At 41.5% G+C, this 26,808-nt stretch overlaps 1 protein-coding gene across 1 annotated transcript; it reads left to right on the plus strand.

Annotated features, from left to right (window-relative positions):
* The first annotated feature begins 3,410 nt into the window (after positions 1 to 3,410).
* CSF1 (colony stimulating factor 1) lies at positions 3,411 to 26,603 on the plus strand. The gene is made up of 9 exons (XM_063297728.1): positions 3,411 to 3,588; positions 8,307 to 8,443; positions 15,744 to 15,806; positions 16,481 to 16,645; positions 17,560 to 17,725; positions 19,392 to 20,389; positions 21,966 to 22,027; positions 22,389 to 22,444; positions 23,486 to 26,603. The coding sequence occupies exons 2-8, from the start codon at positions 8,318 to 8,320 to the stop codon at positions 22,441 to 22,443; spliced, it is 1,635 nt and encodes a 544-aa protein (XP_063153798.1). The 5' UTR covers positions 3,411 to 3,588; positions 8,307 to 8,317; the 3' UTR covers position 22,444; positions 23,486 to 26,603.
* The last annotated feature ends 205 nt before the right edge of the window (positions 26,604 to 26,808 follow it).

Below are 26,808 nucleotides of genomic sequence, written 5' to 3' on the forward strand. Positions count from 1 at the left end.
AGAAGATGCTGGTATTTTCCTTTGCTCAGAAGTTCCAGGGCAGTGGCATCAGAGAATCACTTGCATTTCTCCAGGGTCCTTGGGACAATGTCATTACCAATATATTGTATTGGCAGAGAAGAGAACCGAATGTTGCATGGAGTGGGAGATGTTTCCAAAAAGACAGCTTTGTTTTTGAAGATGGGCGGGGCAAGAGTGTCTAAAACTGTACTCTGGCTAGCTAGGGTTTTACTAAGCCATGTTATATTTGGTTTGGGAGCAAGGTGATTTATGAAGAGTGATTTATGGCTTAGTGCATTAAAAATCTTAATTAACTGTGGTTAAATAAATCATTAATTAGCATAGTGTATTAATCTGGCCATGCAGCTCATCACAGGTTTGTTCTTTACTGAAATATAAGCATGTGGTCCAGAAATGTTCTTCAGAAGTATTTAGAGGTCATTTTGAACTGCAGTGAATTGTGAGCCATTTGCCCAATGGCTGTCCGGTTATGTTTAGTCAGATTTCTCAAGATAGATGAATTCATCAGTTTGCTTGGTTTCCTCCATGTGTTAATCTTGTCATATTTTGCTTTTTCTCCCCACCTTTTTTTCCTTTTCCTGCCATCATATCATCAACTCAGCTGACACTGAGTGAGGGAGAAGTTGGTAGCAACTGAAATCTTTCTCCTTCCTAGTAATGAAATGAAGAACAAGGTTTCTATCACCAGATGCCCTATCAGAATGACCGTGAAGTCCACAGGATCTTATTTTCCCCCAGGATCTTATTAAGTGTAAAAAATAACATGTCTGTTCCTTGAAAAAAGTACTTGAAGCCATCTCTACAAAGCAATTGCTTTAGGAAATAGAAATCACATGGATATCTTTACAAAGAGGAGCTACATGTAACATAATTCAGTGCACAATTCTTTAAAGGTTAATTTAGCACAGAGTGTTTCTGTCTTCAGGTTGCACCTGTTCACATTGTGCATTGTTCACATGCTTCAATAAGGGTTTTTTTTTCATTTTCCTCAAATGGAAATAATTTCAATAATTTATTTTGTAATCAAGTATGAATCTGGGGAGAAAAAAAGAGTTGAACTACTAGCTTCAACAGCCAGGGCTGCAACTAGGGGGGGAGGCACCGGGGCATGTGCCCCAGGCACCGCGCTGGTGGGACACCAAAATGAGTGTTGGTGGGGTGCCAAAATGGGCGCGGAATCCATGTTTGCCCCGGGTGACACAGACCCTAGTTGTGGCCCTGTCAACAGCAAAGTTTCTGCCCCACCCCTCCAGGTTCAATATTTGATTGGAAGAATAATAGATTCAAATTATTTTACAATTCTTTCAGAACTGACAGTCCTTTTAAAAACTTCATTCTGATGCATTAAATATATAAAACATATATTATACTTTAAATAAAATACACTGTGAACAGTCTTCTTGAAACATGGCAAAGGCTATTTTAAGTAGGCAAACTACTGAAGCATTCTTCTAGCATATACATCTGCCATGTATTTCTTAGCATTATATTTGCCCTTTCCAGCAAGAGCTGAACATGCTGAATTTCCCACAATAACCGTATGAGTTAGGATGGGCTGAGAAAGTGACAAGCCTACAGTCAATGGGCTGAGGGTGAACTTGAATTGGGCTTCTAGTCCAAACAGCTTAACGATGCAAAGGCGGGAGGAAGCTGGACTTTTCTGTATTATGAGGAAAGCATATATAATGTAAATTTATTCCTGTATACATTTCAGGTATACATCTTAACAGTTAGTCTTACTGAATTCAGGAGGCCTTCTCAGTAGATATGTACAGTAGAGGATTCTGTAATTGTACAAGTAATTGCACAACACCGAACCACAGAGAAGCCAATCGCATTTAAACTAGAATGTTGTACAGACCCAGCCTTTGGTTTGTTTGTAAATTTATGAGTTAGGTGAATCTAGAAAACAGGATTAACTAAGCCAAAGTAATATTAGAGTAATGTTAGAAGGCCTGCCACTCACAGAGTGGCAACATGCAATACATAGTATTTTGTATTCACTCCATTCCTGGCTCTCAGTACTAGTGCTTGGGGCTGCAGGGAGAAGTAGGTCCTGCTGTAAGAAGCTCTCAGCCAGGCCATCCACAGGGGGTGGAGGGTCAAAAAAGTCAAGATGGTGTCTATGACCATGCAATCAAAACCCTGCCTTTTAATGTGCATTGTAGATGCCCCTGCTCTCAGCTCTCCATGGATTATGTACCATCAGGTTGATGTTGACCTTTAGTGACCACGTTGATCAATTTTCTAGCTCTCCATGGGCAACTAGTTTTCTCCCATGTTTCTGTGAGTCCTTCAGCCAGTTCCTTAAAATCTCCCCTGTCTGTGTTTTGTCTCTTCTATAGCAAGACCAAACTGAGGTCTGGGGCAAGGAACATTACCCCCTCCCCCTGTAACTGATCGTAGTGTCTGCACTCTTGCACGATCAGAAAGTACACATCATTAGTAGAGTACACACGGTATGCCTGACTGAAATGTGGATGATGGCTACTTTGTGGTTCCGTATGTTGTGTGAACTCACCTTATGTGGTTACTGTTTGTGTGTGTGTGTGTGTGTCATGTGAATGCTGCCAATATAGCTTAGTGTAGTGGGTGAACCAGGTCCTTAAATGTCTAAGCAGATATATCGGAGACTCCAATATTAATAGATATAATCCTGGGCAATAAAACTTGATTATTCTCAATGTATAAATGCATAACTGACTGTACAATACTATGCATATTTATTCTAAAATTCAACTTCAGTGGGACTTATTTTGACACAGGTGTAAGATGGCTATGTTCACACAACACGGTAAAACCAAACAAATTGAACTACATTATCATGGCTCAATATGTTGTGTGAATCCAGCCACTGTGATTTATGACCATTGTTTTATGATTAAGTGTCTTGTAAAAGCAGCCAACTGTGGCTTATTCTAAACCAGGATGGTTTAGAAGGTTCTCTGAACTCAGTCACTGGATCGCGCTGATAGACCTGAGCGCAGCAATGTGGTCCAACGGCTGCGTGGCGGGGTTTCTCAGTGACTGCAATAAACGTGGTTATTCGGCCCTTGTCCCCAAGGGTCTCCAGATTCGCGATGGTCAGGTCGAGGGCGACAAAGGCGCTGTCAGGTGTACTGCCGTGCACGATCAACAGATCCCCCGTGCAAGGAAGGGCGGCGAGGATCGAGCAGAGCTGTCCCCGAGAGTCTCCCGTTTTGACGCCTCAGGCTTGGAAAGGCAGAACAGCCAGCAGCCCACAGAAAAAAGTGGGGCGAGACCGGGAGCGGGGGAACGAACGCGCACCACCTGGCGCCGATCCAAGGTGCTTTCCCGTAAGCCACATGTTCGGCGGAGCTCTTTATAAGCACGAGCCCCAGGCAGCCAGCAGTTGGGAGGCAGTCTTTCCTGGGGATTGTTGTTACGAAGTGGAAGTGCCAGCCCTTCTTGCCGGCCGCCTACAAACAGGAGCAGGACTAATTGCAAGAAAAAGGCGCGCCGTCCGGCCCTCGCGAAGCGGCACTTGGAGCCCAACGGAGTCTTTGACAGCGCAGTCCCGGAGTAGTAGGCGCGCGCCCGGCGAAGGTAGGACCCTTCGGGGCGGCGTTGTAAAGGGGACCGGGGCTGGCCGCCAAATCCTTTTTTCTTCCCGGGCCGGTAGAGCAGCAGAATAGTAGTTGCTTCAAGCAGTTGCGCAAAGCACCCAACTCTTTTGTAGCAGGCGCGTACGCTTTGGCCCAGTTGCTCTGACAGTTAGCTCATTGTGTCTTGGGCGGCTGCGGAGACCCTGGAATCTCTGCAGAGCGTTCCGATTAGGACTTACTGCTGAGTAAATATGAAAAACGAATCGCCGCGGCAAATGTAGGCTTTCTACTAAACGCTGGGCTTTAACTTATTCGGGTGAAGATTAAATCGTGCTGACAGTGGCCTATCGCCCCACGATTGAGTCGGGCTATGCAGGACTGCCTCATTGCCCCCTGGCTTCCTCCTCCTTCAGGGCATGTTAACCTTTGTTTGTAGCTGGCCCCATGCTCCCCCGCCCCCCGTTCTCTCCTCTGTGAGCACCCTCATCTTTCACACCCTCTCCTGTCAAGTTGCACAAAGCTGGTCAGAAAAATCTACCGCTTTAAAAAAAAAGTTGAACCTCGTCTTGAGGAGCTGCTGCTCCAGCTGGCCAATGTTTGCTTGGAACTAAGGCCCAAAGGACATTTTCGAATAAACATGCATTGTGGTCCTGAATAAGTTGCTATTTTCTTTTGAAATCAGCTGCACTGCAATACACTTAAGTTGGTTTATTAGTGCTACCAGCATGTAGCCAACTAAAACTGTAGAGCAGTATTAGTGAAAATATTGGCTGCAGAGTGGAGCTGTTTGCATAGTCTCAGATAAGAGACCTGTCAAATGTTGGGTAAAGGTTTTCTCCTGATATGGAAATTTTAGAGCACCACAGGACTCTTCCGCTGTACTCAAGTAGAAAAACCATCTAGTGGTTTAAAACCTTGAACCTTTTCTTCCTGTGTAGCCTTAGTGAGCTCTTTCTGATTCCTCAGAGCTTAATTTGAACCTGTTTTTGACTAGGTCTTTGCTCTGAGCCAAAAATAAAAGGGAGTACCTTTAAGCACAGCATGTTGAAACAGAAATCATGGTTAACAATACACAGTGGCCAAGCCCCTAGCAAAACAATCATTCTGAATGGGTACCATCACAGTAAGCCAATAGTGTGTGGTGGGTTATAAGTTCTAAGAACACATGCTTAATGGTTTTGTGCATCCTTAGGTGTGTTGGGTAAAACAAAGCACCAATACTTCTAGTATGGGAAGTGAAATTCTTAGGCCTGACTTACATATAATACCTAAGTACTTTAGTTTTGGTTTAATAAGTTGTGTGAATGCAACTGTTCTGGTTTATGGCTTAACCAGAATTGGCTACATTCACCAACATGCTCTGTAACAAGCAAAATATGATTTAGTGATGCAGTTTTAATATTTCCTAGTTAAATAGTGCTCCTTGGCCTTTGCTCCCAATTATCCTATGCAAATCTCCATAGTTCTTTGCAAGTAGTTATATGTATTGGGCCTTGGAGTCAGGTTTGAACAAGTCCCCAGTTTTCTGGGCATGATTTTCAGAAGTGGTTTGCCATTGCCGCCTTCCTAGGGCTGAGAAAGTGTGATTGGCCCAAAGTCACCCCCAAACTTTTGTACCTAAGGCAGAACTAGAACTCAGTCTCCTGGTGTCTATCTTGGTGCCTTAACCACTAGACCAAGCCAGTTCTTTTTGCAGGCAGTTAAGCTAAATAAAAAGCCTTGGGAGAGTTCTTTTTCATGTTAAGACACTATAAACCTATTTAGTTTTCAAGCTGTACCTACAGTATTAAAGGCCTCCCAGTACTTTCTAATTGGGCATATTTCAGTAAACGAAGCATTATTTGAAGTCTTTTCCTCGTTTTTTCCTCTCCTCTCCTCCTTCACTTTGGGCTGTTCTGCTGAGCTCAGTGAATAAACAATTGGATGCCTTTTGGAGAATTCCCCAAGGTTGTAGGACAATACCTTCTGAATGCCATGGCACAAAATAAGCCCTCTATTATTACTGGAGAAATAGGGTGTTGCTTGTGGACAGCAAGGTGCCAAGGACAAGGTGAAGGAGCATGCAGTGGCACAAGCCCAGTGAAAAGAGCTGTGCACAGGAACCAAAAGTGAAGAATGTGAAAGATGAACAAGAGGGAACAGCTGGAAGATGTAATTGAGCCTTCTCAGTCTCAGCCTAACATTGGGATGATAGGAGTGGTGCTCCAGTATATTTGGAGGGACCAAGTTAAATAGGCAGCTGAGGTTGCACTTAAGCATGGAATGCTTTCCCATAGCAATTGCCCAAACTTGAAAGTTAATATGAAGCATGATAGAAAGGTCTTTTGCCAGGCAAATAAATACTTTTAGTGATCTAAGAGTAGTTACCATATCAGGCCTTAAAAATTGATATGAACACTATGTGGCAGCAATTAAAAAAGCACACACCCCCTCCAAGTCTTTGCTGCCATATACTGGTTGCCCAGATTTTTGCTGTCCAGATATGGAAAGCCCAAACAACTGCCCTTGATCTGTGAGAAATAGAATAACTTTTGTTCTGGAGCTTTTTCCTGTTATCCTTAGTATTTATAGTTAGGATGTATAGATTGGAAGCCCTCTGCAGAATAGTCAAGCAGGTTTTTTTTTTTATGTCCATAGCTGTGACCTATTCGTTACAGCATTTGAGAAGATTTAAAAATGGCTTGACTGTCCTGTAGAGGATTCCCAGTCATTTAGTCCCAGTGAAGTTCCTGCGGATGATGGTGGCTATCTCAGATCACTGCTTCCATTGCCTTAGATTGCAGGGGGGCTGAGTGGGGGCCTATAGAGCTTAGTCTCAACATCTAGACTGGCTCCTGTGGGACAAAGCTGCGGTTAGTAGATCCAGCTTTTGCAAGTAAGTTCCAGGAGCTGACTTGTCCGTTGGTGGTCTCCTAACTTTTAATTCTTAGCTTTTTTTTTCCAGGCTGCTGTACTGTAGTTTCACCCTCTATCTGGAACCATTTCACATCCTGCTAAGACTATAACTTCAGGGGTTTTTCATAGCCAGGAATTTTGGAACATAATGCCTTGTGGAAGCAACAAAAGATAAATACCCATTTTTAGTATCTACAGCCTGTTTTGAAACAACAGCCATTTCAGAAGATACTGAAAGGGAAATTCCAAATTGATCTGTGGGACTTGAGCAATGTCCTTGGAAAATGGAAGTTAGGGGAGAGGAAAGAATGTGGAGGAAAGAAAGGGAACCGATTTGTAGATGCTACCCTGAATATTTGTGACATAAGGGGTTAATTCTGCCTTTTCTATGGCTGGGCTAAAACATACTTATTTGCTTGTAATATATGAATAGTTTATTGTCAAGGATTTGTTTTAGTTCTTAGTGTTTTACATATTGCATTTAAATATTTTATTATTATTTTACAATATTTCTGTAAGTTGCTTACAACCTTCATTATTAGCAATTATATTTTTATCCCGCTTTTTTATGTATAGCTCAAGGCGAGGAACATACCTAATACTCCTTCCTCGTCTGTTTTCCCCACAACAACCACCCTGTGAGGTGGGTTGGGCTGAGAGAGACTGGCCGGCCCAAGGTCGCCCAGCCGGCTTTCAGGCCTAAGTCGGGCCTAGGACTCAGTCTCCTGGTTTCTAGGCCAGCACTTTCACCACTACCTATGTATTTTCCAAATAAATGTGGCAGAGAACAGGACTGCAATAGACATTTAAAAACTGAGCTTAGGATCAATAAAGCTGAGAGTTACAGTACTTCACTGGCAGAGCCTTATGTAGGAGCAAGTGTTTTCATCTGCACAAGGAAGGGAAAAACCAGTTTTGTCACAGAACAGCAGGGAATGTGCAGAACATCTGAGCTGTAATGGGAAATTCCCAGCTTGGCTACTTGTCTGACCTCTTCTTTTCCTAATAAGAATACAGAGGTGGAGGGAGAAGAAGAGAGAAAGGAATGCTTGCAAACCAGAGTTCAGCAGGTTCTGAAAAGGGTTCCCAATTGTTCCATCACGTGCAGCCTTTAAAACACTCTTGGGAAATTCACAGCTTTGCAGCAGTGCTGCTACGCTTTGCTGAATAAATCTGGCAGACTTCATAAATAGGTACTAGTCCAGAGATTTTTGCAGTCATGGATGCCAACAGGATGCAAAAGAGTTATTGTTGGAGGCATGCCCAATATGTGGTAATTTGATATGGTCCGTTCCGGCACAAATTGGTCTGAAGCAAAGGCCGGGTGGGAAAGTACAAAGAGTAGAAGAAAATATCACTGCAATATTTCAGCACTGACTATTATTATTATTATTACTTTTAAAAGCTACATTCATCTTTCCTAAATGTCTGTTCAGTAATGGATGATAATTCTGAGACATCTCAGTACTACAATCTTTGCTAGTAAGATGTTGTTGCAAGGGCAGTGGGAGAAGAGAATGATTTCCCAGCATTTGTGGTTTGGAAGGAGGATATGTGGCAAACCACTGCAGGGGAGAAGCAAGTGAGGAGTCCTCTAAATAAGCTGAGTAAATTCTATGGCTACTTGTTTTAAAAAGAGGGTGAGGGAAAGCACAATACCACATTAGCCAGACATGGATGAGTTTGGAACGTATTTTTGAAGTATAATGTTGATTTACATTAGAAAGAAAAAAACAATGAAATTTAGAAGCTTGCTAAGGACAGTCCTATCTATAGGAGCAGAAAATGCAAGACACTAATATGACACTCCTTTTTCATCCACAGCCCAGGAAAACATGGTTGCACGTATGCAGTTAGCCTTGTTCCTTCTCGTAGCCTGCTGTATCCATGAAACTAGGCAGAATGGTTTTGGTTGCCACCGGCTCATCTTGTCATCCCACCTTAAGAACCTGACTGATCTGGTGAGTTTCTTTACAAATTGTGTAGTAAGAACAGTGTGTTAAAAATTTGGTGTTGAGAAGTAACATTATATGGACTGGGTGCTTGTCCTGATGGTAGCTTGGTAGTAGACTTCCAGCTTAACAGTACAGTCAGGCTGGGCTGTATTAATTAATGTCCTAGTGCCTAATTTCCAATATTTTACATTGTTTCTGGTCCCCCTAGTATTAGGTTCAGGAGAAACTGATCCTTTTGCATGTGGTACTGGGCAGCAAGAAAGCAGTGCCAGACTGAAAGCCTCCTCAGTGTTGCAGACTGTGAAATGACACATGGCCCTTGTCTCATATTTTCAGATGTTTCACCAATCTCAACACAATAAACCTATAAAGTAGTTTTGCATTATTTCCCTAGTGCCAGTGTAGACTTTGAGAGCAACTTGCTAGAGATTCCTGCAGAGGTTGGCTGGGGTCTTCCTAATTTGTAGCTTGGTTTCTTTGACTACAAGAGCATCAGAAGAATGAATATGCAAGCCAGGAAAAAACAACAGGGATTTTGCATATAATAACAGTAACTTAGAATTTTGTCCAAAGAACTGGTTATATTAGAGTCTTAAATTCATGCACAATAAAACACCCAAGATCTTTGAGATATTTGCTCGAGATCTCTTTGGCAAATTATAGATGGGATGAAGATCTATGAAAAAGAAAGGTGAAGTTTCCAAAATGAGTAAGATGAGCATGAAAATACCAAGATGGTATTTTCCGATGATCACCTATCCAAATAATAACTAACTCCAAGATCAGCTGGGCACTGCTACCTACATGGGACACTAAAGCCAGTTATTGGGAAGCTTGTTTTACTTTCATTTAATTTATTTTGGCATTTTCTGTCATTTTATTAGCATTACTCATTACCTCTTCTGTGCTGGCAGAAAATGAAATCGCCGAATATATTCTGTTGTAATGCAGGCTGCATGAAGCTTCTAGTGCAGTGTTGCTCATCCTTGGCAACTTTAAGATGTGGACTTCATCTCCCAGAATTCCCGCCACCGTGGCTGGCTAGGAAATTCTGGGAGATGAAATCCACACATCTTAAAATTGTCACGGTTGAGCAACAGTGTCCTACTGTTTTTGGTCCTCTGAAAGCAAGCTTCCTGCTGTCTAAAAGCCCCCTCAGGACAGTCAAATCAATTGGGTGTCTGCAGCATTGAAGTTTAGTGCACTTGCTATCTTTTCATTGACATGCCATTCTTCCCTGAAAGAGCACGAGAGAAGGGGACAGCAGGAAAGGGGTAGGTAAAGGTAAAGGTTTCCCTTGACATTAAGTCCAGTCGTGTCCAACTCTAGGGGGCGGTGCTCATCTCCGTTTCAAGCCAAAGAGCCGGCGTTTGTCCATAGACCCTTCCGTGGTCATGTGGCCAGCATGACTAAATGGAACACTGTTACCTGCCCGCCGAAGCGGTACCTATTAATCTACTCACATTTGCATGTTTTCGAACTGCTAGGTTGACAGGAGCTGGGACTAGCAACGGGAGCTCACCCCGTCACGCGGATTTGAACCTTCCGATCAGCAAGCTCAGCAGCTCAGCGGTTTAACCCGCAGCGCCAGTAGAAAAATAGAGGAGGATTAGTGGCTCCATTTATCTGAATTACAACTCCTCAGACTTGTGATGGAGACTTAATACACTTTTGAGTATGCTGTTAAAAGCGTAGATAAGCTGAGCACAGCTTGGAACGAACTGAGATTAGGGCAAGCCCTTTGTGCATATTTTGCTTCTATTTCTTCCCCTGTTCATCACTCTGGGTTATTCCTCCAACTAAGGTTTTGAAAAGCATGAAACTTTATTTATGCTTTTTAAAAATTCAGTTGGAGGAATGACCCAGAGGCTGAATACATTCTTGTCGCAGGCTGGATTTTCTAAAGCTAACATAACTGACAAGGTAATGGTCAGGGTGATCTAGAGCTGCAAAATGTGGAATCTGGACCTTACGTAGACCATTAATGAACACTGGGGAATCTCTACTGCAAGAATTGTTTTCATAACTAACTCCCAAAGATCTTGATTCTTACCTTGCCAACAAAATTCCCAGAGGCTTTATGGAATTCTGATTCAGTTTGAGGGGAGGAAAGACTGTCACAACAATTATTTAGCTAACAAAAATGTGAAGATAAAACTCTCTCAGTGACCAGGAGATGAAGCTGTACATGGCATTGTTGTAGGGACCCTGCTGAAAACATTTCTCCTGTGTTGTTTTCTACCTTCCCCACTTCTGCATCTCTGGGGTGAGCATACAGTTGACTCATATTTTTATCCTCTAGCTGGCTGGTGAATTCTGGGAGTTGAAGTCCACCTATCTTAAAGTTGCCAAGGTTGGAGAATGCTGCTCTATGTGGATGACAAACATTTGAGTTGGTCCCGTGATCTTATTAAAGTCTCTTTGCCATCCTGAACCCTCTCTATTCTACACCATTCCTTGACTAGCATTGAAAATCTAGTGTAGACTTCCCTAGCTCTCCCACAATTCTCAGCTATTATGGCCATGTTATTTGGAGAATTCTGGGCATTCACACCTCTAGTCAATACACCCAGAGAGCACCCAAGTTACGGAGGGCAGTTCTTGCCAGTGAAAGCAAGCCAGACTTTCACCCAAAGAAAGCAGTCCACAACATTAGTGAGACTGATCTTCTGTCTTAATATGTGTGCACTGTTAATATATTGTTTTCTACTACAGATTGGGGTTACTATCTAACCCCAATCATTTTGGCCGGGTGAAAAGGTTGAATTCAATTGTCTCCTTTTCACGTGTTAATGGTTGCAGCACCTGGGGGGAGAAACCTGCCCAGACTTGTTTTAGTTTCTGTTTCCTTACTGTGCAGACATGTAGAGAGTCAAGCTGCTCTCACTGAGAGCCCAAGACTTTTAAATACGTTTTGCTTTCTGTAAATAAATTATTTTTATAGAAATGCCTGGTGTGTGTGACTTTTCTGATCTCTCCTGGGCCAAAGGCTTTCCCAGCAATCTGCCAACATGCACTATATGCTACTAGGTTCTGCAAAAACTAAGCAAGCACTAACCTTGTAAGATAAATAAAGCTTCCATGTTTTGATTATCCATATTTATTACAGGCAGTCCCTATTAACATCTGGTAAGAATAAATTGTTTTTATCTTTTGACTTTGGGATAAACCACCTAAAAAAAAAATGAACATGAGTTGCTAGCGTTCCTCTTCCAGTACTCAGTTCTCTCCCTAGAGAAGCAAATTCCTGCCTGGCTGAAAGCATCTTGACTATAATATATATGTTAAACAGTGCTACAGCACCTGCTATCTCTCACATATGTTAGTTGCCAAGGAATATTCAAGGAGAGTGATGCATTTGTAATACATTCTTTGTCCCCTTTGAGGATTTTGAGGCACTGAGGTCTGCTTCTGTCACATCTGATCTTTTAATAATGTATAGGTCCAACTGGGCAGCTCTAGTGGAGATGACTGAGGCTCCATCCTACTATGTTATTTGGATGAGTTTGATCCTGTAACTCCTGAGGAAGTAGACAGGGTCCTCTGCAGTATTAGCTCAGCTGCTTGTAGTCTGGACTCCTGCCCTTCTTGATTGGTGAAAGCCTCCCAGGAAGTGACAGAGAGCTGGGTTATGGTTGTGGGAAATGTATCCTTCAGAGAGGGAGTGTTACCATGTTTTTGAAAGAGGCAGTGGTGTGCCCATTCCTCAAGAAACATTTCTCAACCCAGATATTCTGAGCAATTACCAGCCTATCTCCAAATTCCACTTTTGGAGGAAGGTTGTGGAGAAAGTGGTTTGGCTGCAATTTATTTATTTATTTGTATTTATCTATCTAATTTATCCCCGCCCATCTCCTCCCGTTGGAGGACTTTGGGCAGTTTACAACAATCAATTAAAACCATCACAATAAATACAAAAAGTAAAATACAGTAAAAAAATAATATAAATAGAAATAAAATAGAAATAAAGAATAAAGAATAAAGAATCCAAGTGGTGAAGAATCTAAAACAGTCCAAGTGTGGGAGGAGTGGTCTATAACAACCATCCCCATGTATGTGTAGGTCCAACTGGGCAGATTATTGCATAGAGCCCAGGAAAAAATAGATGATCTGAACCATTTCAGTCTGGTTTCAGGGTTTCTAGATTCAGCACAGGGCCAGCACTGATTGTGTCCACTGATTATCCCTGATAGGACTGGGATAGGAATAATGCAACCCTCTTTATCCTGCTTGATTTCTCAACAGCTTTGGATACCATTGATCAGCCTTCTGAGCAATTCCCAATAATTGGGAGTAGGGGGCACTGTATTACAGTGGTTCACCTTCCCAAAGAGATGGTTTCGGTCAATAATAATGGTGGTGAGAGATCAAACCTTAGACCTCTTAAGTGGCAAGTTCCCCAGAGCTTGATACTCTCCTACTCCTACTCAAGATCTACGTGAAGCTGTTAGGTGATGTCATCTGGCTGCATGGAGTCAGGTTTCACCAATATGCTGATGATGCCCAACTGCATATCTTGATGACTGGCCAAATAAGCGAAGTTTATCCAGGAATCTGGAGGTTATCCAGGTCTGAACAGGGATGAACTGGTTGAGATCAATCCCAGTAAGACAGAATAGCTGTGGGTTTGAAGGCAGACACTTCCAATGGGATTCCATCATTAACTTCAAACAGGGTTAAACTCCCCGGTGCAGATTTAGTTTGGGGGTCCTCTTAGACTCGTAGCTTCTGCTTGAAGAGCAGGTGGCAGCTGTGGCTAAGAGGCCCTTTGCTGAGCTACATCTAGTATGTCAGTTGCAACCTTTCCTGCAATGGCAGGCATTACGGTCACTCATGACTTAGTCACCTCTCATTTGGAATATCGTAATATGTAGTGCTGCCCTTGAAGAGCATTCGGAAGCTGCAGCTGGTCAAGAATGTAGTGGATTGGGTAGTGGTGGATGCTTCTTGAGGGACTTCTGTAACACCTTTACTCCAAGAAGTCAGTGCCAGTTGGCTTCTGAGTGTAGTTCAAGGCCTTGGTTGCCACCATTAAAGCACTGCATGGTTTGGGGCCTAATTCTGGGTGCACCTTCTCCTTATAATAGGGTTTCCCAAACTGTGAGATGTACCTCCCTTGGGGAAGTGCAGACAGAGTCCACAGGAGGTGTGAAGAATCTTTTAGTTACATTGTTGCAATAAATCCACCTTTCCCAAAGTTTCATTCTATGGTTTTCATTGTTCATTTGTGTTCATTTTGGTGTTCGGATTTTTAAGGGAGGTGTGCACGTTAAGGTTACACTAAAGGGAGGTGTGATGGCCAAATGTTTAGGAACCCCTGCCTTATAACATCTGCCTACTCAATAAGATCTAGCAGGGTGGACTTGTGACATGTCCCTTCAATTAGAGACTGTCATCCTTTGGGGCCATGCAAATGTACTTTGTCAGTTGCTGTCCTTCTCTGGAATAACGCTTTGAGATGTGATCAGCCCCTTCCCTTCCGAATTTTAGAAAGCTGATGAAAACAAGGTTGTTCCATCAAGCCAGGGAGACTGGGTTGTTGTAATGGCCTCTTGGTTGGGAGAGTGAGTTTCTACTGCTGTTAATGTTTTTAGTCACAATTTCTGGCTCCATAGGCATATTTCTAGTCACTGTTGTACTAGATTGTATTTTTTAATCCCAGTTATACATTGGGAAGCTGTCTATCACTCCTTGTCAGCAGATTGGAGCAGCCTGCAAAGCCTGCAAACAAATAATAGGCATTGTTCAGAGTGAGCCTTAATTTTAATAACAGCTAGCTAATATAATTGGTGGAGATAGTGTATACAGTTTTAACATTAACTAATTTTTTATTTTAAATCTCCTGCTTGAAAGGAATAATACATTGTTCAATTGGTTTATTAAAAGTGCACTTTTCACTATCTTTTCTAAGCCAAGCAGAATGAGTCATTTGTAACTAATACTGTTTCTCAAATATTACACTGCCACACCTTAATGGAGCTTGTTGTTCGAATAAAATGTCCTGGCGATTAATTTTGCAGCCGTGACTAAATTTTAGGATTAGTTGGATATCTTTACTAAGAGCCAAACATTTAATGATTCCAGGTTTAAACTAGTGTGGAAGTATTGTGTGCACATTTGGCACTATTTATATCCAGTGTGTGGCCTATTACTGTTAACAAAAATCTCCCTTCCCTACTCCCAAAGAGAATATAGATCTTGGAACATAAAATGGGATTTTCATGCCACTTACATCTAGGAAAAGGAATGGATTGTCACAATGTATCTTTAAAACTCCTTGAATTCCTGAGCAGAATGCCTTTAAAACATGTGCGAAGTAATAGTTGCAAGATTAACTGTACTAGCAATTTTCATGCTGCTTGTCATACATTTTAAGGATGTTCATTCAGAAAGCACATTGCATCATCTATTTCAGTGGCTGTTTTAAAAGCTGAACTATACTTGCAGAGACACTTGAATTTGTAAAACTGCTTTTTCATTCTAGTGTGATTTTCCTTGTTATAACTGGAATGAAATCACAGCCACAAATACTTGATAGGAAGTAGTGCAAATTGTAAATTCATATTCGGATGTTCTCAGGGAAGAGAGCAGCTGTGAAATGGGCGGTGTGATTCCCAGAGTAGTGGAAATTGTATAACGTTTTTTCCTGATGATGTTGAAGAATCTTCTAGCAGAGTATCCAGAAAGCAGTTCAAACAGTTGTTCCAACTGCCAAGATTTAATCTGGTTAATTGGTTGGTGTGTTGTTGTTGCTATGCTGGCTTAGGAGCCATTTGTGTCTTTTGGCAGGATCCAAAATCCCCCACCCTTGGGCCAAGTGGGAACAGAATCATGTTGAAAATGGTAAAATCGAAAGCAAAAGTGATGCTTTTAGGCTGCCTGTCACTGTTAGGATAGTGAACCAAACCTTTGTCCTCATTGATTTCCTGCTTGCCTTTGCCTGAATTGCTCTGTGACCTTGCTAGAGGCTGTTTTGTGTCCAGATAGTGGAGCAGTTATTCCCAGTGGATGTGCCTTTTTGACAGTCCCAACTCTGGTCAATTGCTGTTGCTAGCTCTGAACCATTCCCTGGTTCATCTGTCTTGAACATTTATATTTAACTTTTCTTGCAACACAGTAAACAGGTTTTAGGTTTATGCAAGCAATTCAGGTCTCTAACCTTGTTATGCTGTCACTAATGTTTACATTTGCCCTCGATACCTTGGCTTCCTTGGAGCATCCTTTGGATTCATATAGTATAGATTTCTAAATGCAGCTAAAACCGAGTAAGATTATCAGACCTTTACCCTGTATTTTGTCATTACAGATTGATAGCCAGATGAAAACTTCCTGTGTGCAGTCTTTTGAATATGTGGATGAAAGTAAACTGGTAAGTTGCAGAGGCTTGTTCTGTATTCAGTTTGTCACTGTTGCCAATTAGGGTTTATGTAAGAGCTTCTAGGAATCTCCTAGGAGATTCCAAACCAGATTTTTCTGTCATGTTAAAACTTGAGAGTTCCAGTTGGTTTTGAAGCCATGGTTTGCTCAAAATCACTGGACTTGTGTTTATTTCCTCCCCACAGTTTACCAAGAAAGGTTAACTTTCTATTTAGTTAGCATTCAAGAATTTTCTGAGAAAACTTTTAACTGTTAGTTGAAAGATACTGTTTTTAGGAACTTGTGAACTAAATCTTGCCTGAGTTCATTGGTATGCCATTAGAATCTGCTTCAGCAGCCAGGTTGTGTCTTCTGGGTAGTCCTAATTTCTGTAAGGAGGTCATTAGCCCTTAGTTTTTTGTCTGGTCCATGGCGAGCTCCTAGACAAAATGCCCCAAGAGGAGTTAATAAGCCCTTGATGCTGTTGTTGCTCATTTGATTGACCTGTCTCTTTGGACCCATTGTGTACTATTATTTGAAAGAAGAGGCTACTGTTCTTGTTTACCCTTGTCCTTTTCTGGAAAGGACAGGTAATGGCAACAAGAAGAAATAGTGCTTCAACTGAACAGTGCTAATGTTCAAAACTGAATATTTCCATTGCTGACACCTATATTTATTACCTTCTAGGATAATACTGAATGCTTTCTTAAAGCAGCCTATTTTCCCCTGAAAGATATCATTGAAAACATTGAATTCAAGGAAAACACTCCCAACTATCTGAAACTCAGACTGATAAAGGATTTACACATGGAGCTTGGAAAATGCATTAAACCTCACAGTGATAAAAATAAGGTAATTTTTACGGATCAGTCTTACAAACCTCAAAAATAACGCTAATAAATTTAATGAGACAGAGAAGCTAATTGACAGCTGACACCTAAATATTGGAGCTAAAGGATGCTGAGCAGAGAACTGAAAAAATGCTTTAGTGTATCTTTCCTTGTATGTGCCTTCCTTTTGAAGAAGTTGGAATTGAGCAGATACGACCTTAATCACATTTTTGGACTTGACAAACATAATATTTAAAGTACCTAATGCAGGGCAGGGAAGGAGCCAGTTCGGTGACTTTGAAGCAGTGGGTGGGCTTCAACCACCTGGTTCTCCCTCTAAATGCTTGTTATTTGCAGCGGGAAGGAAATGCTTCCAGTTTAACAGCTTTGGTGAAACTGCTTTTTTGTTGGGATCATTTCATGTTAGCCCATGGACAAAATATTCAAAATCTATTGTTGGGCGATATAATTCAGGACCAACCGAAATAATTCAAAAAGTATGCGATCATCTAAATTCTCCAGAACGCTTCATCAATCAAAACGTCCCCAAATATGAGAAAAAGTAGTAGCAGGAAAATCCAAAAATTAGGTTAGTTGTTTTAACCAATGGGATCTACAGAGTCAGTCTGGAGATGAACTTTGTGGACTGAATGTGTAAAATATTGGTATCTGATTACACTTAATCTTTAGGGACTGAAGATTCCTCAGGGACTGAGGAAGTAGTTGCTCTATCCCACTGACCTTTTAAATCCCATTGATATGTTGGATGTTCCTTCTGGGATCTTCAGTATAGAGTTGTGAACAGGCTTTGCTTATAGAAGTAGAGAAATTTGCTTTTTATAGTTGATTGGCTGGTGATAATTTCTTATGCTGTCATAGATAAAGATAGCAGCTAATTTTATTTTTTTCCTCTTACTTTCTGTTTACCTCTCAAAGAAGTGCATCAAGACCTTCTCCCTGACTGCAGAGGAGACTTTGCAGCTGGTGCACAAATACTTTAACCAAGCAAAGCAGTTTCTGCTGAAGCAAAGTTTCACACATGATTGCCGCAGTGTTTTCCAGAAGTGTTCAGAATCATGGGAAAAAGAGACTGTTTCTCCAGGTAAACAATTCCAGACTTTTCAGATCTGCATTTCCTGCCTATCGTCTGGTACAGAGTTGGGGAGAGATGATTTTAAGTTGGTGAAGCACTTTGTGGCTTTTATATATGTGCATTTATGTTCGTGCAGCAGGCTTCTCTGTGTGTTTACACTTGCAAGTGTTGTTTATTGTCTGCTGGAATGCAAGCCTTACAAGTCACCAGGCATCTCATTTTAGTGGAAATGCAGTGGCCTCTTTAGTTTGAATTGAGGGTAGACTGGCTCTGTTTAAGTCTGATATTGCTGCAGATTCCTGACCCTAATGTGCAGCACGATGGTGTGGATTTTAGCACAATGTCAGTTGAAGTTCTTCCCTTCCCTGTTACCCATTGTTCTGTGTTAATCAACTTTAATATTTCTGTATTCCTTTGTCCTCTATCATGTATTTGGGTTCTGTTAGTTTTGAGAGAAACTTCAAACAATGTGTATAAAGACTGTCTAAAACAGTGTTTCTCAACCTCAGCAACTTTAAGACATTTGGACTTCAACTCCCAGAATTCCCCAGCCAGTCATGCTGGTTGGGGAATTCTGGGAGTTGGAGTCCACACATCTTAAAGTTGCTGAGGTTGAAAAACACTGGTCTAAAAGCATACTAAGGAACCCTTCTAGCAGAAATTACTTTCGTTCTAAGTATCTTCACCATCAACTGCAATTTCAAAAACTGCAGCATTTCTGTTTGGGGTTAGAGATGGATATGCTGCGAGAATCCTAGAATAGTACCTGAGCACCAGAAATAGGATTATTTAATGTCATGGCAGAGAATTTCAGATATATTCCTGAGGTGGACCTCAAATAGATGCAAGGGCTAAGCTGCAAAGATGGGAATAAGTTGAGAAGATATTGCATTCTTATCTAGGTGGTATTTGTACATACATCCTTCTAGTTTTTAAATTCAACCTGGAAAGTCCATATAAGATTCTTGAACTCCCAGCATTATTCATGCCTAAGTGAATGGAATCTTTCTGGCTGGGCTTTTCTCCGGTTTTTTAATTTGTAAACTTCATTTTTGGTTTTATTTCTCCGAGACCCAATTACACAATGAAGCCTTCAGGCCTTCTGAGTGGTTGCTAAGGAGAATGCAGTCACTGTCTGACCTGAAAATCTGTCTTGAGTCCATCTGTGTTCTTGTGGCAATTTGTTTTATGCCTGTGCATGCACCATCTATAGTGATATATGGCTCACCTGTTGTGGCCATGGATATCCACATCCCCACTCCTATGTAGAAATTATAATTCCCTTTGCCTTGATTTGCTGGACAACTGAATCCTGATCCAGTGCTTGGTCTCAGTTGTATATGATTCCTCACTAAACATTAGTTGCATGGGCTGTTCTTGGTGTTGCTACCCCCAGCTAATCTTACAGTGTTTCCTCCATCCATCAATTTGTTCATTAATCTATTCATCCTCAAAGTCCTTTCTGGATCCTGCTGCTGTTGCCTTGCTTTGTTTCAGTTTTAACCTGCAGTTTCTTCTGTTGCTTTTGGCTATGATCTGCCAGAGCTGAAATCTGGTGTTGGCATGGTAGCTTGAAGGAAGGGTCTAATTTGAGCCTAATGCAATCCTTTGATTCTCCTTGCATCTTAAGAAGCTGGTTACTCTATGGCCGTTCTCTCTATCTGGATCTTTTCAGGTGTTGTTACCGCCCTGGATTGCAAGTGTCCATCTACAGGCCTGATCAGTGTAGAAGGCTCGACATATCTCGTTCCAGCTTCTGAGTCTTTCTCTCCCATTGCAGACCAGCTGGACAGCAGGAAGACAGCTGTCAGCATTCTCCAGTTATTAAGGCTTACTGATGCTACTCAGATTCAAAGTGGGTCAGAGAGCAATACCAGGTCCAGGGTGCCTAGAAGCACGCATAAAAACCAAGAGATCACCAAAAGCATGGATTTCAGGGCTGGCATTGATGTCATGTTACCATCACCATCATCACCCTCTCTTTCTATCCAGAAACAGTTGGAATCCATGGAGACCAGGTCTCCCTCCCTGGATTCTAGAACTGGTGAAAGCCAGAAAAGATCCAATGAATTAGCTTCTCAGCATCCCCCTCTCTCTGACTTAGCCAAATCCTTTCTCAATGAGCAATGGTTTGAGATAAAAGAAAAAACTGAGGCCACTCCAGGACTCACATCTGATCAGGATATCACTGTTGCCAGCAGTGCATTCAGCTTAACTCTGACATCGTCTTCCAGTTTGGATCAAGTAGACAGCTCTAGGGTGCCCTCCAGTGGCAGTCCCCATGTCCTTGGCCACAAGGATCCTGTCTCTGCAACACAAGATCTTTCTGGACTGATGGTCACCACAGAGAATTCCTTATCCCCCAAGCAGATACCCCATGAAAGCTACTCCTGGGGAAAGCAGAGTAGCAGAGATAGAACCCCCAAAGCACTGCAAAACACCCAGCTGCGAGAGAGACGAGAAGAGGGTCTGGCCAAGGACAGGGACTTGGAGGACAGCCTGCCAGGACCCAGCTTTGATCTGAACTTCATTCCTCCGAACGCAGAGAAGCGCATCAAGAAATCAGAGCCCAGAAATATCCAAGGGACGTCTGTGACATATGTGGTGATGCCCAGTGTCCTGGGAATCCTGCTGGCACTGGGAGGCCTGCTGTTCTACTTGCATAAATCCAGGGTAAGGTTGAGTCCTGCCTTAACAAATGTACATCTACATTCCCTTCCTCTTCCTCTCCTGGTGGCATATTTGAGCATAGAGTTTTCTGAAGATAGTAAAGTAGAGCTGTCATTTAGAGAGAAGTGTGGCTTCTTGGCAGAATACAAACTTTGTATGCTGGTTCAGTACTTGGCATCTCAAGGTAGGTCTGGAAAACCAATAGTGCTAGGTGTGACCAACAGTGCTAGATGTGGAATAGCAAAAACTCTTTCCCTGCATTTCCATTAAGTATTTCCTGCAGCCCATCTTCCATTTTGTTTGCTGTTGTAAGGTATCTTCCCTCTATCTTTGTTTTCATTGGGATGCAAAAAAAAAAGTTAGCTGAGGTTTGTGGAGCACATCTCATCTCATGCATGCCTTGGAGTGGTTACTCTGTCTTGGATTGCCTGGGCCACCTTAAATCCTAGAGTTTCCTACACCACAAGACACAAGCATTGCTTAAGATGGAGTACTTCCCATGCTGCCCAGCACCACACCTCAACTTCTTAGAAGTACTTGGCTATAAAAGTATAGTGCTGAGAGTTGATGATGCTGTCTGGAAGAGTAAAGTGCATCCTGTGATTCAACTTTTGATCCCTAGAATCGGGATAGGGTTGGAAACGGCTACTAAGCATTTTGAAAGTCTTATGGAGTTGAAGAAAAATTATAAATAAATATCTTTCCATGATGAACCATGCTAGAGACTGTCAAGCCCTGCACTGGGTTTAAACATGTTGCATTTATCTTTACTTCATGCCTTATTTAGAAGAACTGCTTCATAGGAAGGAAGAGGAAACAAGTCTATCTCTTGATCTGTGGGGCTGGCACAGTGTGTTCTAAGGGTGAAGTCTGTTGCTGCTTGGTTCACAACAACTTGCACAATTAAAGAACAAAAATACATTCAAGGGATGGTTTTGTCTGTAGTAGTAATAGCTACCTTTTTGTTAATGCTATAATTTATCACTCTGTGCAATAAGAGACAGAGAAATATTGAAAAACCTGAAGGTACTGCAGTGAGCATAGAGTCTAATGTTGGGCTTGATACTTGGGGGCCTGAAAGGAGCACTTATCTTTAAACGGTATGCCAAGGAACATCACTGCACAAGGGTGTCAAACAAAACTAAACTTGATTTAATAGTTGGTATGATGATTTTCCATGTGTTTAAAAATTACAGTTGAGTAGCAAACTTTGGAAGGGCTTTGTGAAGAGGCCCAGACAGTGCTAGGCTTCTATGGTTTCAGATAAATCCTGCTTTCAAAGAGCATTAAAAATGGCTGGTGACACCCCTGAACAAATTTCAAAGAATAGTGCCCCATAGTATAGATGCCTTCCATATGCAGACATTTGTTACACTTGTGGTAACACTCAAACCACAGTAGAAGTACTTTCTTGGAGTAGTATTCAGTTTGTTTTCCTACGGTTGTATTTCCTCTTGGGACAGCCACAGCTTTTAGTTGGAAATTCGGTGCCAGTGATACCAGTAATTCTGCTCGCTCTTGGTTGGTTCAAATCCGTGTTTTCTGTTCCAGTACCCAACTCTTCTTTTCTTCCATACAGATCCTAGGAAAGAGGCGGACACAGCAGATGGGGAATAATGTAGAAAGAACAGAAGAACAGAGGTGAGAAACTAGAAGATCATGAAACCTGCCTATACAACTAGATTTTCTTCCCTTAGCCTCTTTCTATTTTAGATCACCACTCCTGACTTTTAGATCCTCTCTGTCTCTCATTACACATTTCAGACTCTTATGTTTAAACTCTTTGAGCTGCCCCTCAAGACAACAAAGGTCTTGAATGTACTGCTGTGGGATGGAATCTGTTGAGCTGCTATGTGAATAGGCCAACCTGGTGGCTTCCAAATCTGTTGGGCTACAAATTGAGGACACCAAGTCATAGAAAGTTGTACAAGATATTGACTAGTGAGTCATTGCAGTTCTTCCTCTTTGTCTTGATGTTAAGATTTCTATTCCTTTTTTATAGGTCACTGAATGGAGGGGAGGGACACTTGGAATTGCAGATTCAAAGGGAACTATGAGGTAGGATTTTTTTTAAGTTTCTCAGAGGAAAATAAAGTCTTTGGAGGTGTTTATATAGCCTGTCTTGCAACAAATTGCTGGAAGAGGGGAAAAGATAGCAGTTACAGCATATATACTGTATACATAAACTTGGTGGACAGTTTTGAATACAGCTTTCCTATGAATACTAAATGGTAGGGACAAATAGGAGAATACCATTGTCATCTTGTCCAGAATTTTAGATACTGTCAGAGATTGCTGGAAAGCGTTTGGCCTGAGAGATCAGAAAAATCACACACCAGGCACTTCTATAAAAATAAATGTATTTACAGAAAGCTGCTTACATAAACGTATTTACAAGCTTATGCATTCACACACACACAGAGAGGACTGGAAGGAGAGGCAGATAGAAAGGAAACTGAAAACAAGTCCAGGCAAGTTCCTCTCGGCAAATCAGGAGCTTTACCTTATATGGTCATGCCTTTTCACCCCCAAAACTGAGGATACTTAAGTTTGACCTGTTCACCCTGCCAGAGTGATTTGTTACCATAGTAACCTTACTCCTTAATAACAACCTGAAATACCAACGATCTTGTCCAGAATTTTAGATACATCTTGGTGCCTTGCTGGAAACAGGATGCTAGATTAGTCAGATCTTAGCGGGGCCCAAGGATCAGATATTATTCTTCATGATCAGCTGGATGCCGATGGGCACATGCAACCTGCTACCTCCTTTCTACGTAGAGAAATGTTTCCTGTAACTATGAGTAGGTGCTATGGAATGTAGCTATGTCCTTAGGGTAGCAGCAGACAGGCATCAAGTTACAGTCCATTCTTAGTCTGGAAAAAAAAACTACATTCTTATGTGACTGCATTTTCTGTGAAGTCAAGGGTCACCTGTGAGAACTGAAGTTGGACCTCTTTCATATGCCTGAGTAAAAGTTGCTAAGTCGTTTAGTTTGTAATAAAATAATGGCCTGTGCTTTACCTCTTAATTCATTGACATTGTTTGAATTAAACACTGCATTTTCCTGATGATTCTTTGTGTCTTCTTATTTCCAGTTGCACCATTCCCTCTAAGATGAGAAACTGCCTGGGGTTTTGGACCAAAAGCCCCACTTTTAAAGTACAGTTCTCTTGCCATTATTGGGAGAAATTGCAACAGAGGGAACTCTGGAACTGAAGCCATGGCAGTACTTTCCCATGAAGAGTATTTTTTATACTTTCTTTTTTTAATGGGAAGGAATTTATCAGGAAATGGACACTTATTTATTTCTGGTAGCCAAGGCTGGCATTCATTATAGAAGTTGCCTTTTTTCTGCCACTCAGCCAACAGACTGGAGCTTGAGAAAAGGAAGATGGTCACTTGGACTGCAAAATCCCTTATGTGATGGAGATGGTCTACAGTACTAAGAACTACTGTACCTATTCCATTCTGAAAAGGGAACGGATGACATCATCTTCCATTCTATTAGAGGTGGATTCTGCAGTTTGAACAGCCATGCTAGGCATGAATGAAAATTGCCTGCTTAATTCTTTTAGAGCTTCCAACCCCTTGAACTGCAGAAGACTTCAGGACCTCAGCCTCATGCCAGCTATTAATTTCTTCAGGCACTTTGTCCATCTCTTAAGCTTTGTAGGTCATATAGTACATCTCTATGCACAACCCATCCAGTTAGCACTCTACATAATTGCTCAGAGAAAGTTGCTATCTACTTTTCCAGGAGCTTATAGTTTTATTCCCAGGATCCATTTTTAACACTATCATACAAAATGGGAGCTGTTTTTAACCTTAAATTTTAACTTAGTAATAAAATGGATTTTTCTTAGATTTTTAGCATGGACCAAGGAAAAGTACTTCTTCGTACTACACAAGATAATGTGCTGGGTACTGGCTGGGATGGCTTTAAAGTGGAGCTGTGGCTTTTCTCTATGCATTCATCTGTTTTTAGCCAATGATAAATGGAGGCTTCCTGTTCAGAGATGAGTGTGCTTCTGAATGCCAATGGCTGGATTGGTATAAAGAAAATGAAGGAGCATTGTCATGGCTGGCTTGTGGGGTTTCTTAACAACCTTCCAATTAGAAGCTGTAGAAAGAATCAGCTGGCCTTTTCTAAGCAGAATTTAGCAATGGAGTATTTATCTTTTTGAACCTTGCATTGTATCACTGGTACAACCGATCAGCTGATGTACCACTGAAACATGACTCAAGTCATATTGAGAATTAGCTGTATTCCCCTTGTTTCCTCTGACATTACAAGAAATATTACGGAAGACTTACCTTGTAAACTGGGACACTGATAAGAGATGCCCAGGATCCATTTTTCCCCTTCAGTGGTTTCAAGTGTACAGTAACTAGAACCATGTTTGAAATGCTGCTGTGCTGAGCTGCGGTTTAGATTTTTTTTATCTTCTAGACCTCACCACCACCACAAAGAAAGTCTGCAGCAGAACAAACGTGTGGCCATGCAGAAGTCCAAGTATGGGCATGCTCTTAGAACTGCTGAAGTCATGTGCCTTTGGGGCATAGGTCTTTGTTTTCTTCCATCAGGACAAGGTGTCAATATACCCCTTCCTTGCAATTCTTAATTTTTCAAACCTACTTTTTACTTCAATAGGTTTGTGTCCCCGTATTATTTTGCCAAGCAAATGCAAAGTAAGAGAGTGCTTGCATGGAAGGCATGGAGTAAGGCTGAGGGTCTGTAACCCCTCCTGTGCTTGCTGATTCTTTCCTGCAGGTATTTTGCCAGGCTGTATTCCTCAGTTTTAGAACTTGGCTGCAGAAACAAAGTCAAATTCCTTCTTGTAAATGTTTCCCTAGTCTTTAAAGGAGGCAGCATGGTTTCCTATCCATTGTCTGTACCCTGCAAAGGCTAGACATTTTCTTTAATAGGGCAAGAAAATCATGAGGTTGGGAGCCTTGTGTTTGTCTTGAAGTAAGTAGCTCTGCCTCTTAAAAGCTTTAGAACCAGGAGCTCAGAGATAAGATTTTGCCCAGGATGTAGACCACCTCATTCTTTTTCCATGTTGTAGTGGAGAGTTGAGCTATAACAAGCAAATGGGGGCTGCCTCTACAGCCATATTTGAAGTGAAGCAAAGCATTGCACTTTTTATACTTAATTCTTTTTTCTGTTCATTTTTGAGAACATTCCAGCTGTCCAAGGAATGTGTCTGGTTGAGGATCCAGATAGTCATTCTGGCCTCATGCTTCATTTCAACCCATCTGCTTTTCTTTTTTCTGTACCTGACATTTTGCCCTTCCCTGTTTCAGCAAGGCAGGTGATGGTTCTGAGCTGGTCTCTGGGTGATGCTGCTGCCTTTGCTCTTTGAAAGTTAATGAACCAGATCAATTTTGAGAACCTTTTTTTTTCTTTTTAAACGGGAGGATGTGGATGTAACAAATCAGGCTCTGGGAGGAATGATTGCTAAACCATGCATCATAAATTGCTTTATTAATGTGAGCAGGCCTCAGTTTCCATAGCTGTCCTCTTCAGTGTGCCAGTGAATGATTTTCTGCCATATAGTGTGGGTGCAATATCCTGAGCCATGGGGTATGTGGCCCTCAGTTTAAGGAATTGGTGTAGCTAATCAAATGTTGGTTTAGCTAATCCACTAATCTCTACCCAAGTAGTCGATCCTGTCTGTTGAAAGAAGTTGTTGTAAGAAGGGGGCTTGATGAAACATCGATTGCTGTTTTTTTTTTCTTTCCCCAGACTGTTTTGCTGCTTAAACTCATAGAGAATTACATTGCAAAAGGCTGGCAAGCTCCCTTTTATTGTATTGCACAGGGCTTACGGGGTTTTGAGGTTTAAGCATTAGCAGGGGCTTTGTATAGGTCAATGAGCCATAGGACAGGATTAACTCTGGCTTGTTTCTGAGGAAGATCAGTCCCCCTTTCTCTCACCTTTGGGCCAGGTTTATCATTGTGCTTGGATGCAGCAGTTGAATTGCTCCATCTTAAGCACTTACTTGCTTAAGTCAGATCCTAAGAACCACATTTCCGTGTCTTTTTTAAAGATGCTTTTTAAGAGAGTTACAATTCTGGTTCAAACTGTGTTCTTTTTAATATATATATATATATATATATATATTACAAGCAAATATTTTATATAATTTTTTAATGTCAAATGTTTATTTAAAAATAGAAAAGGATGTATTTAATAAACACTTTTAAAAGCTCTCTGTGTTTTCTGTTAAAATCAGTGGATGATGATTGAGATGTACTTAGGACTTATATTTATCCAAATTATGCCTGCTGAGGATTGTGGAATGACTTACAGGTGATTCCTAACTATCTAGAATTGAGATTTCTAGTGGACAGAAAGACAGACTGCTCAAACAACTAAGTTATCAGTGGAGTGTGAGACTAAGGCAAAGCTAATTTC

Source organism: Candoia aspera, chromosome 3, assembly GCF_035149785.1.
Source record: "Candoia aspera isolate rCanAsp1 chromosome 3, rCanAsp1.hap2, whole genome shotgun sequence".
Taxonomy (NCBI): domain Eukaryota; kingdom Metazoa; phylum Chordata; class Lepidosauria; order Squamata; family Boidae; genus Candoia; species Candoia aspera.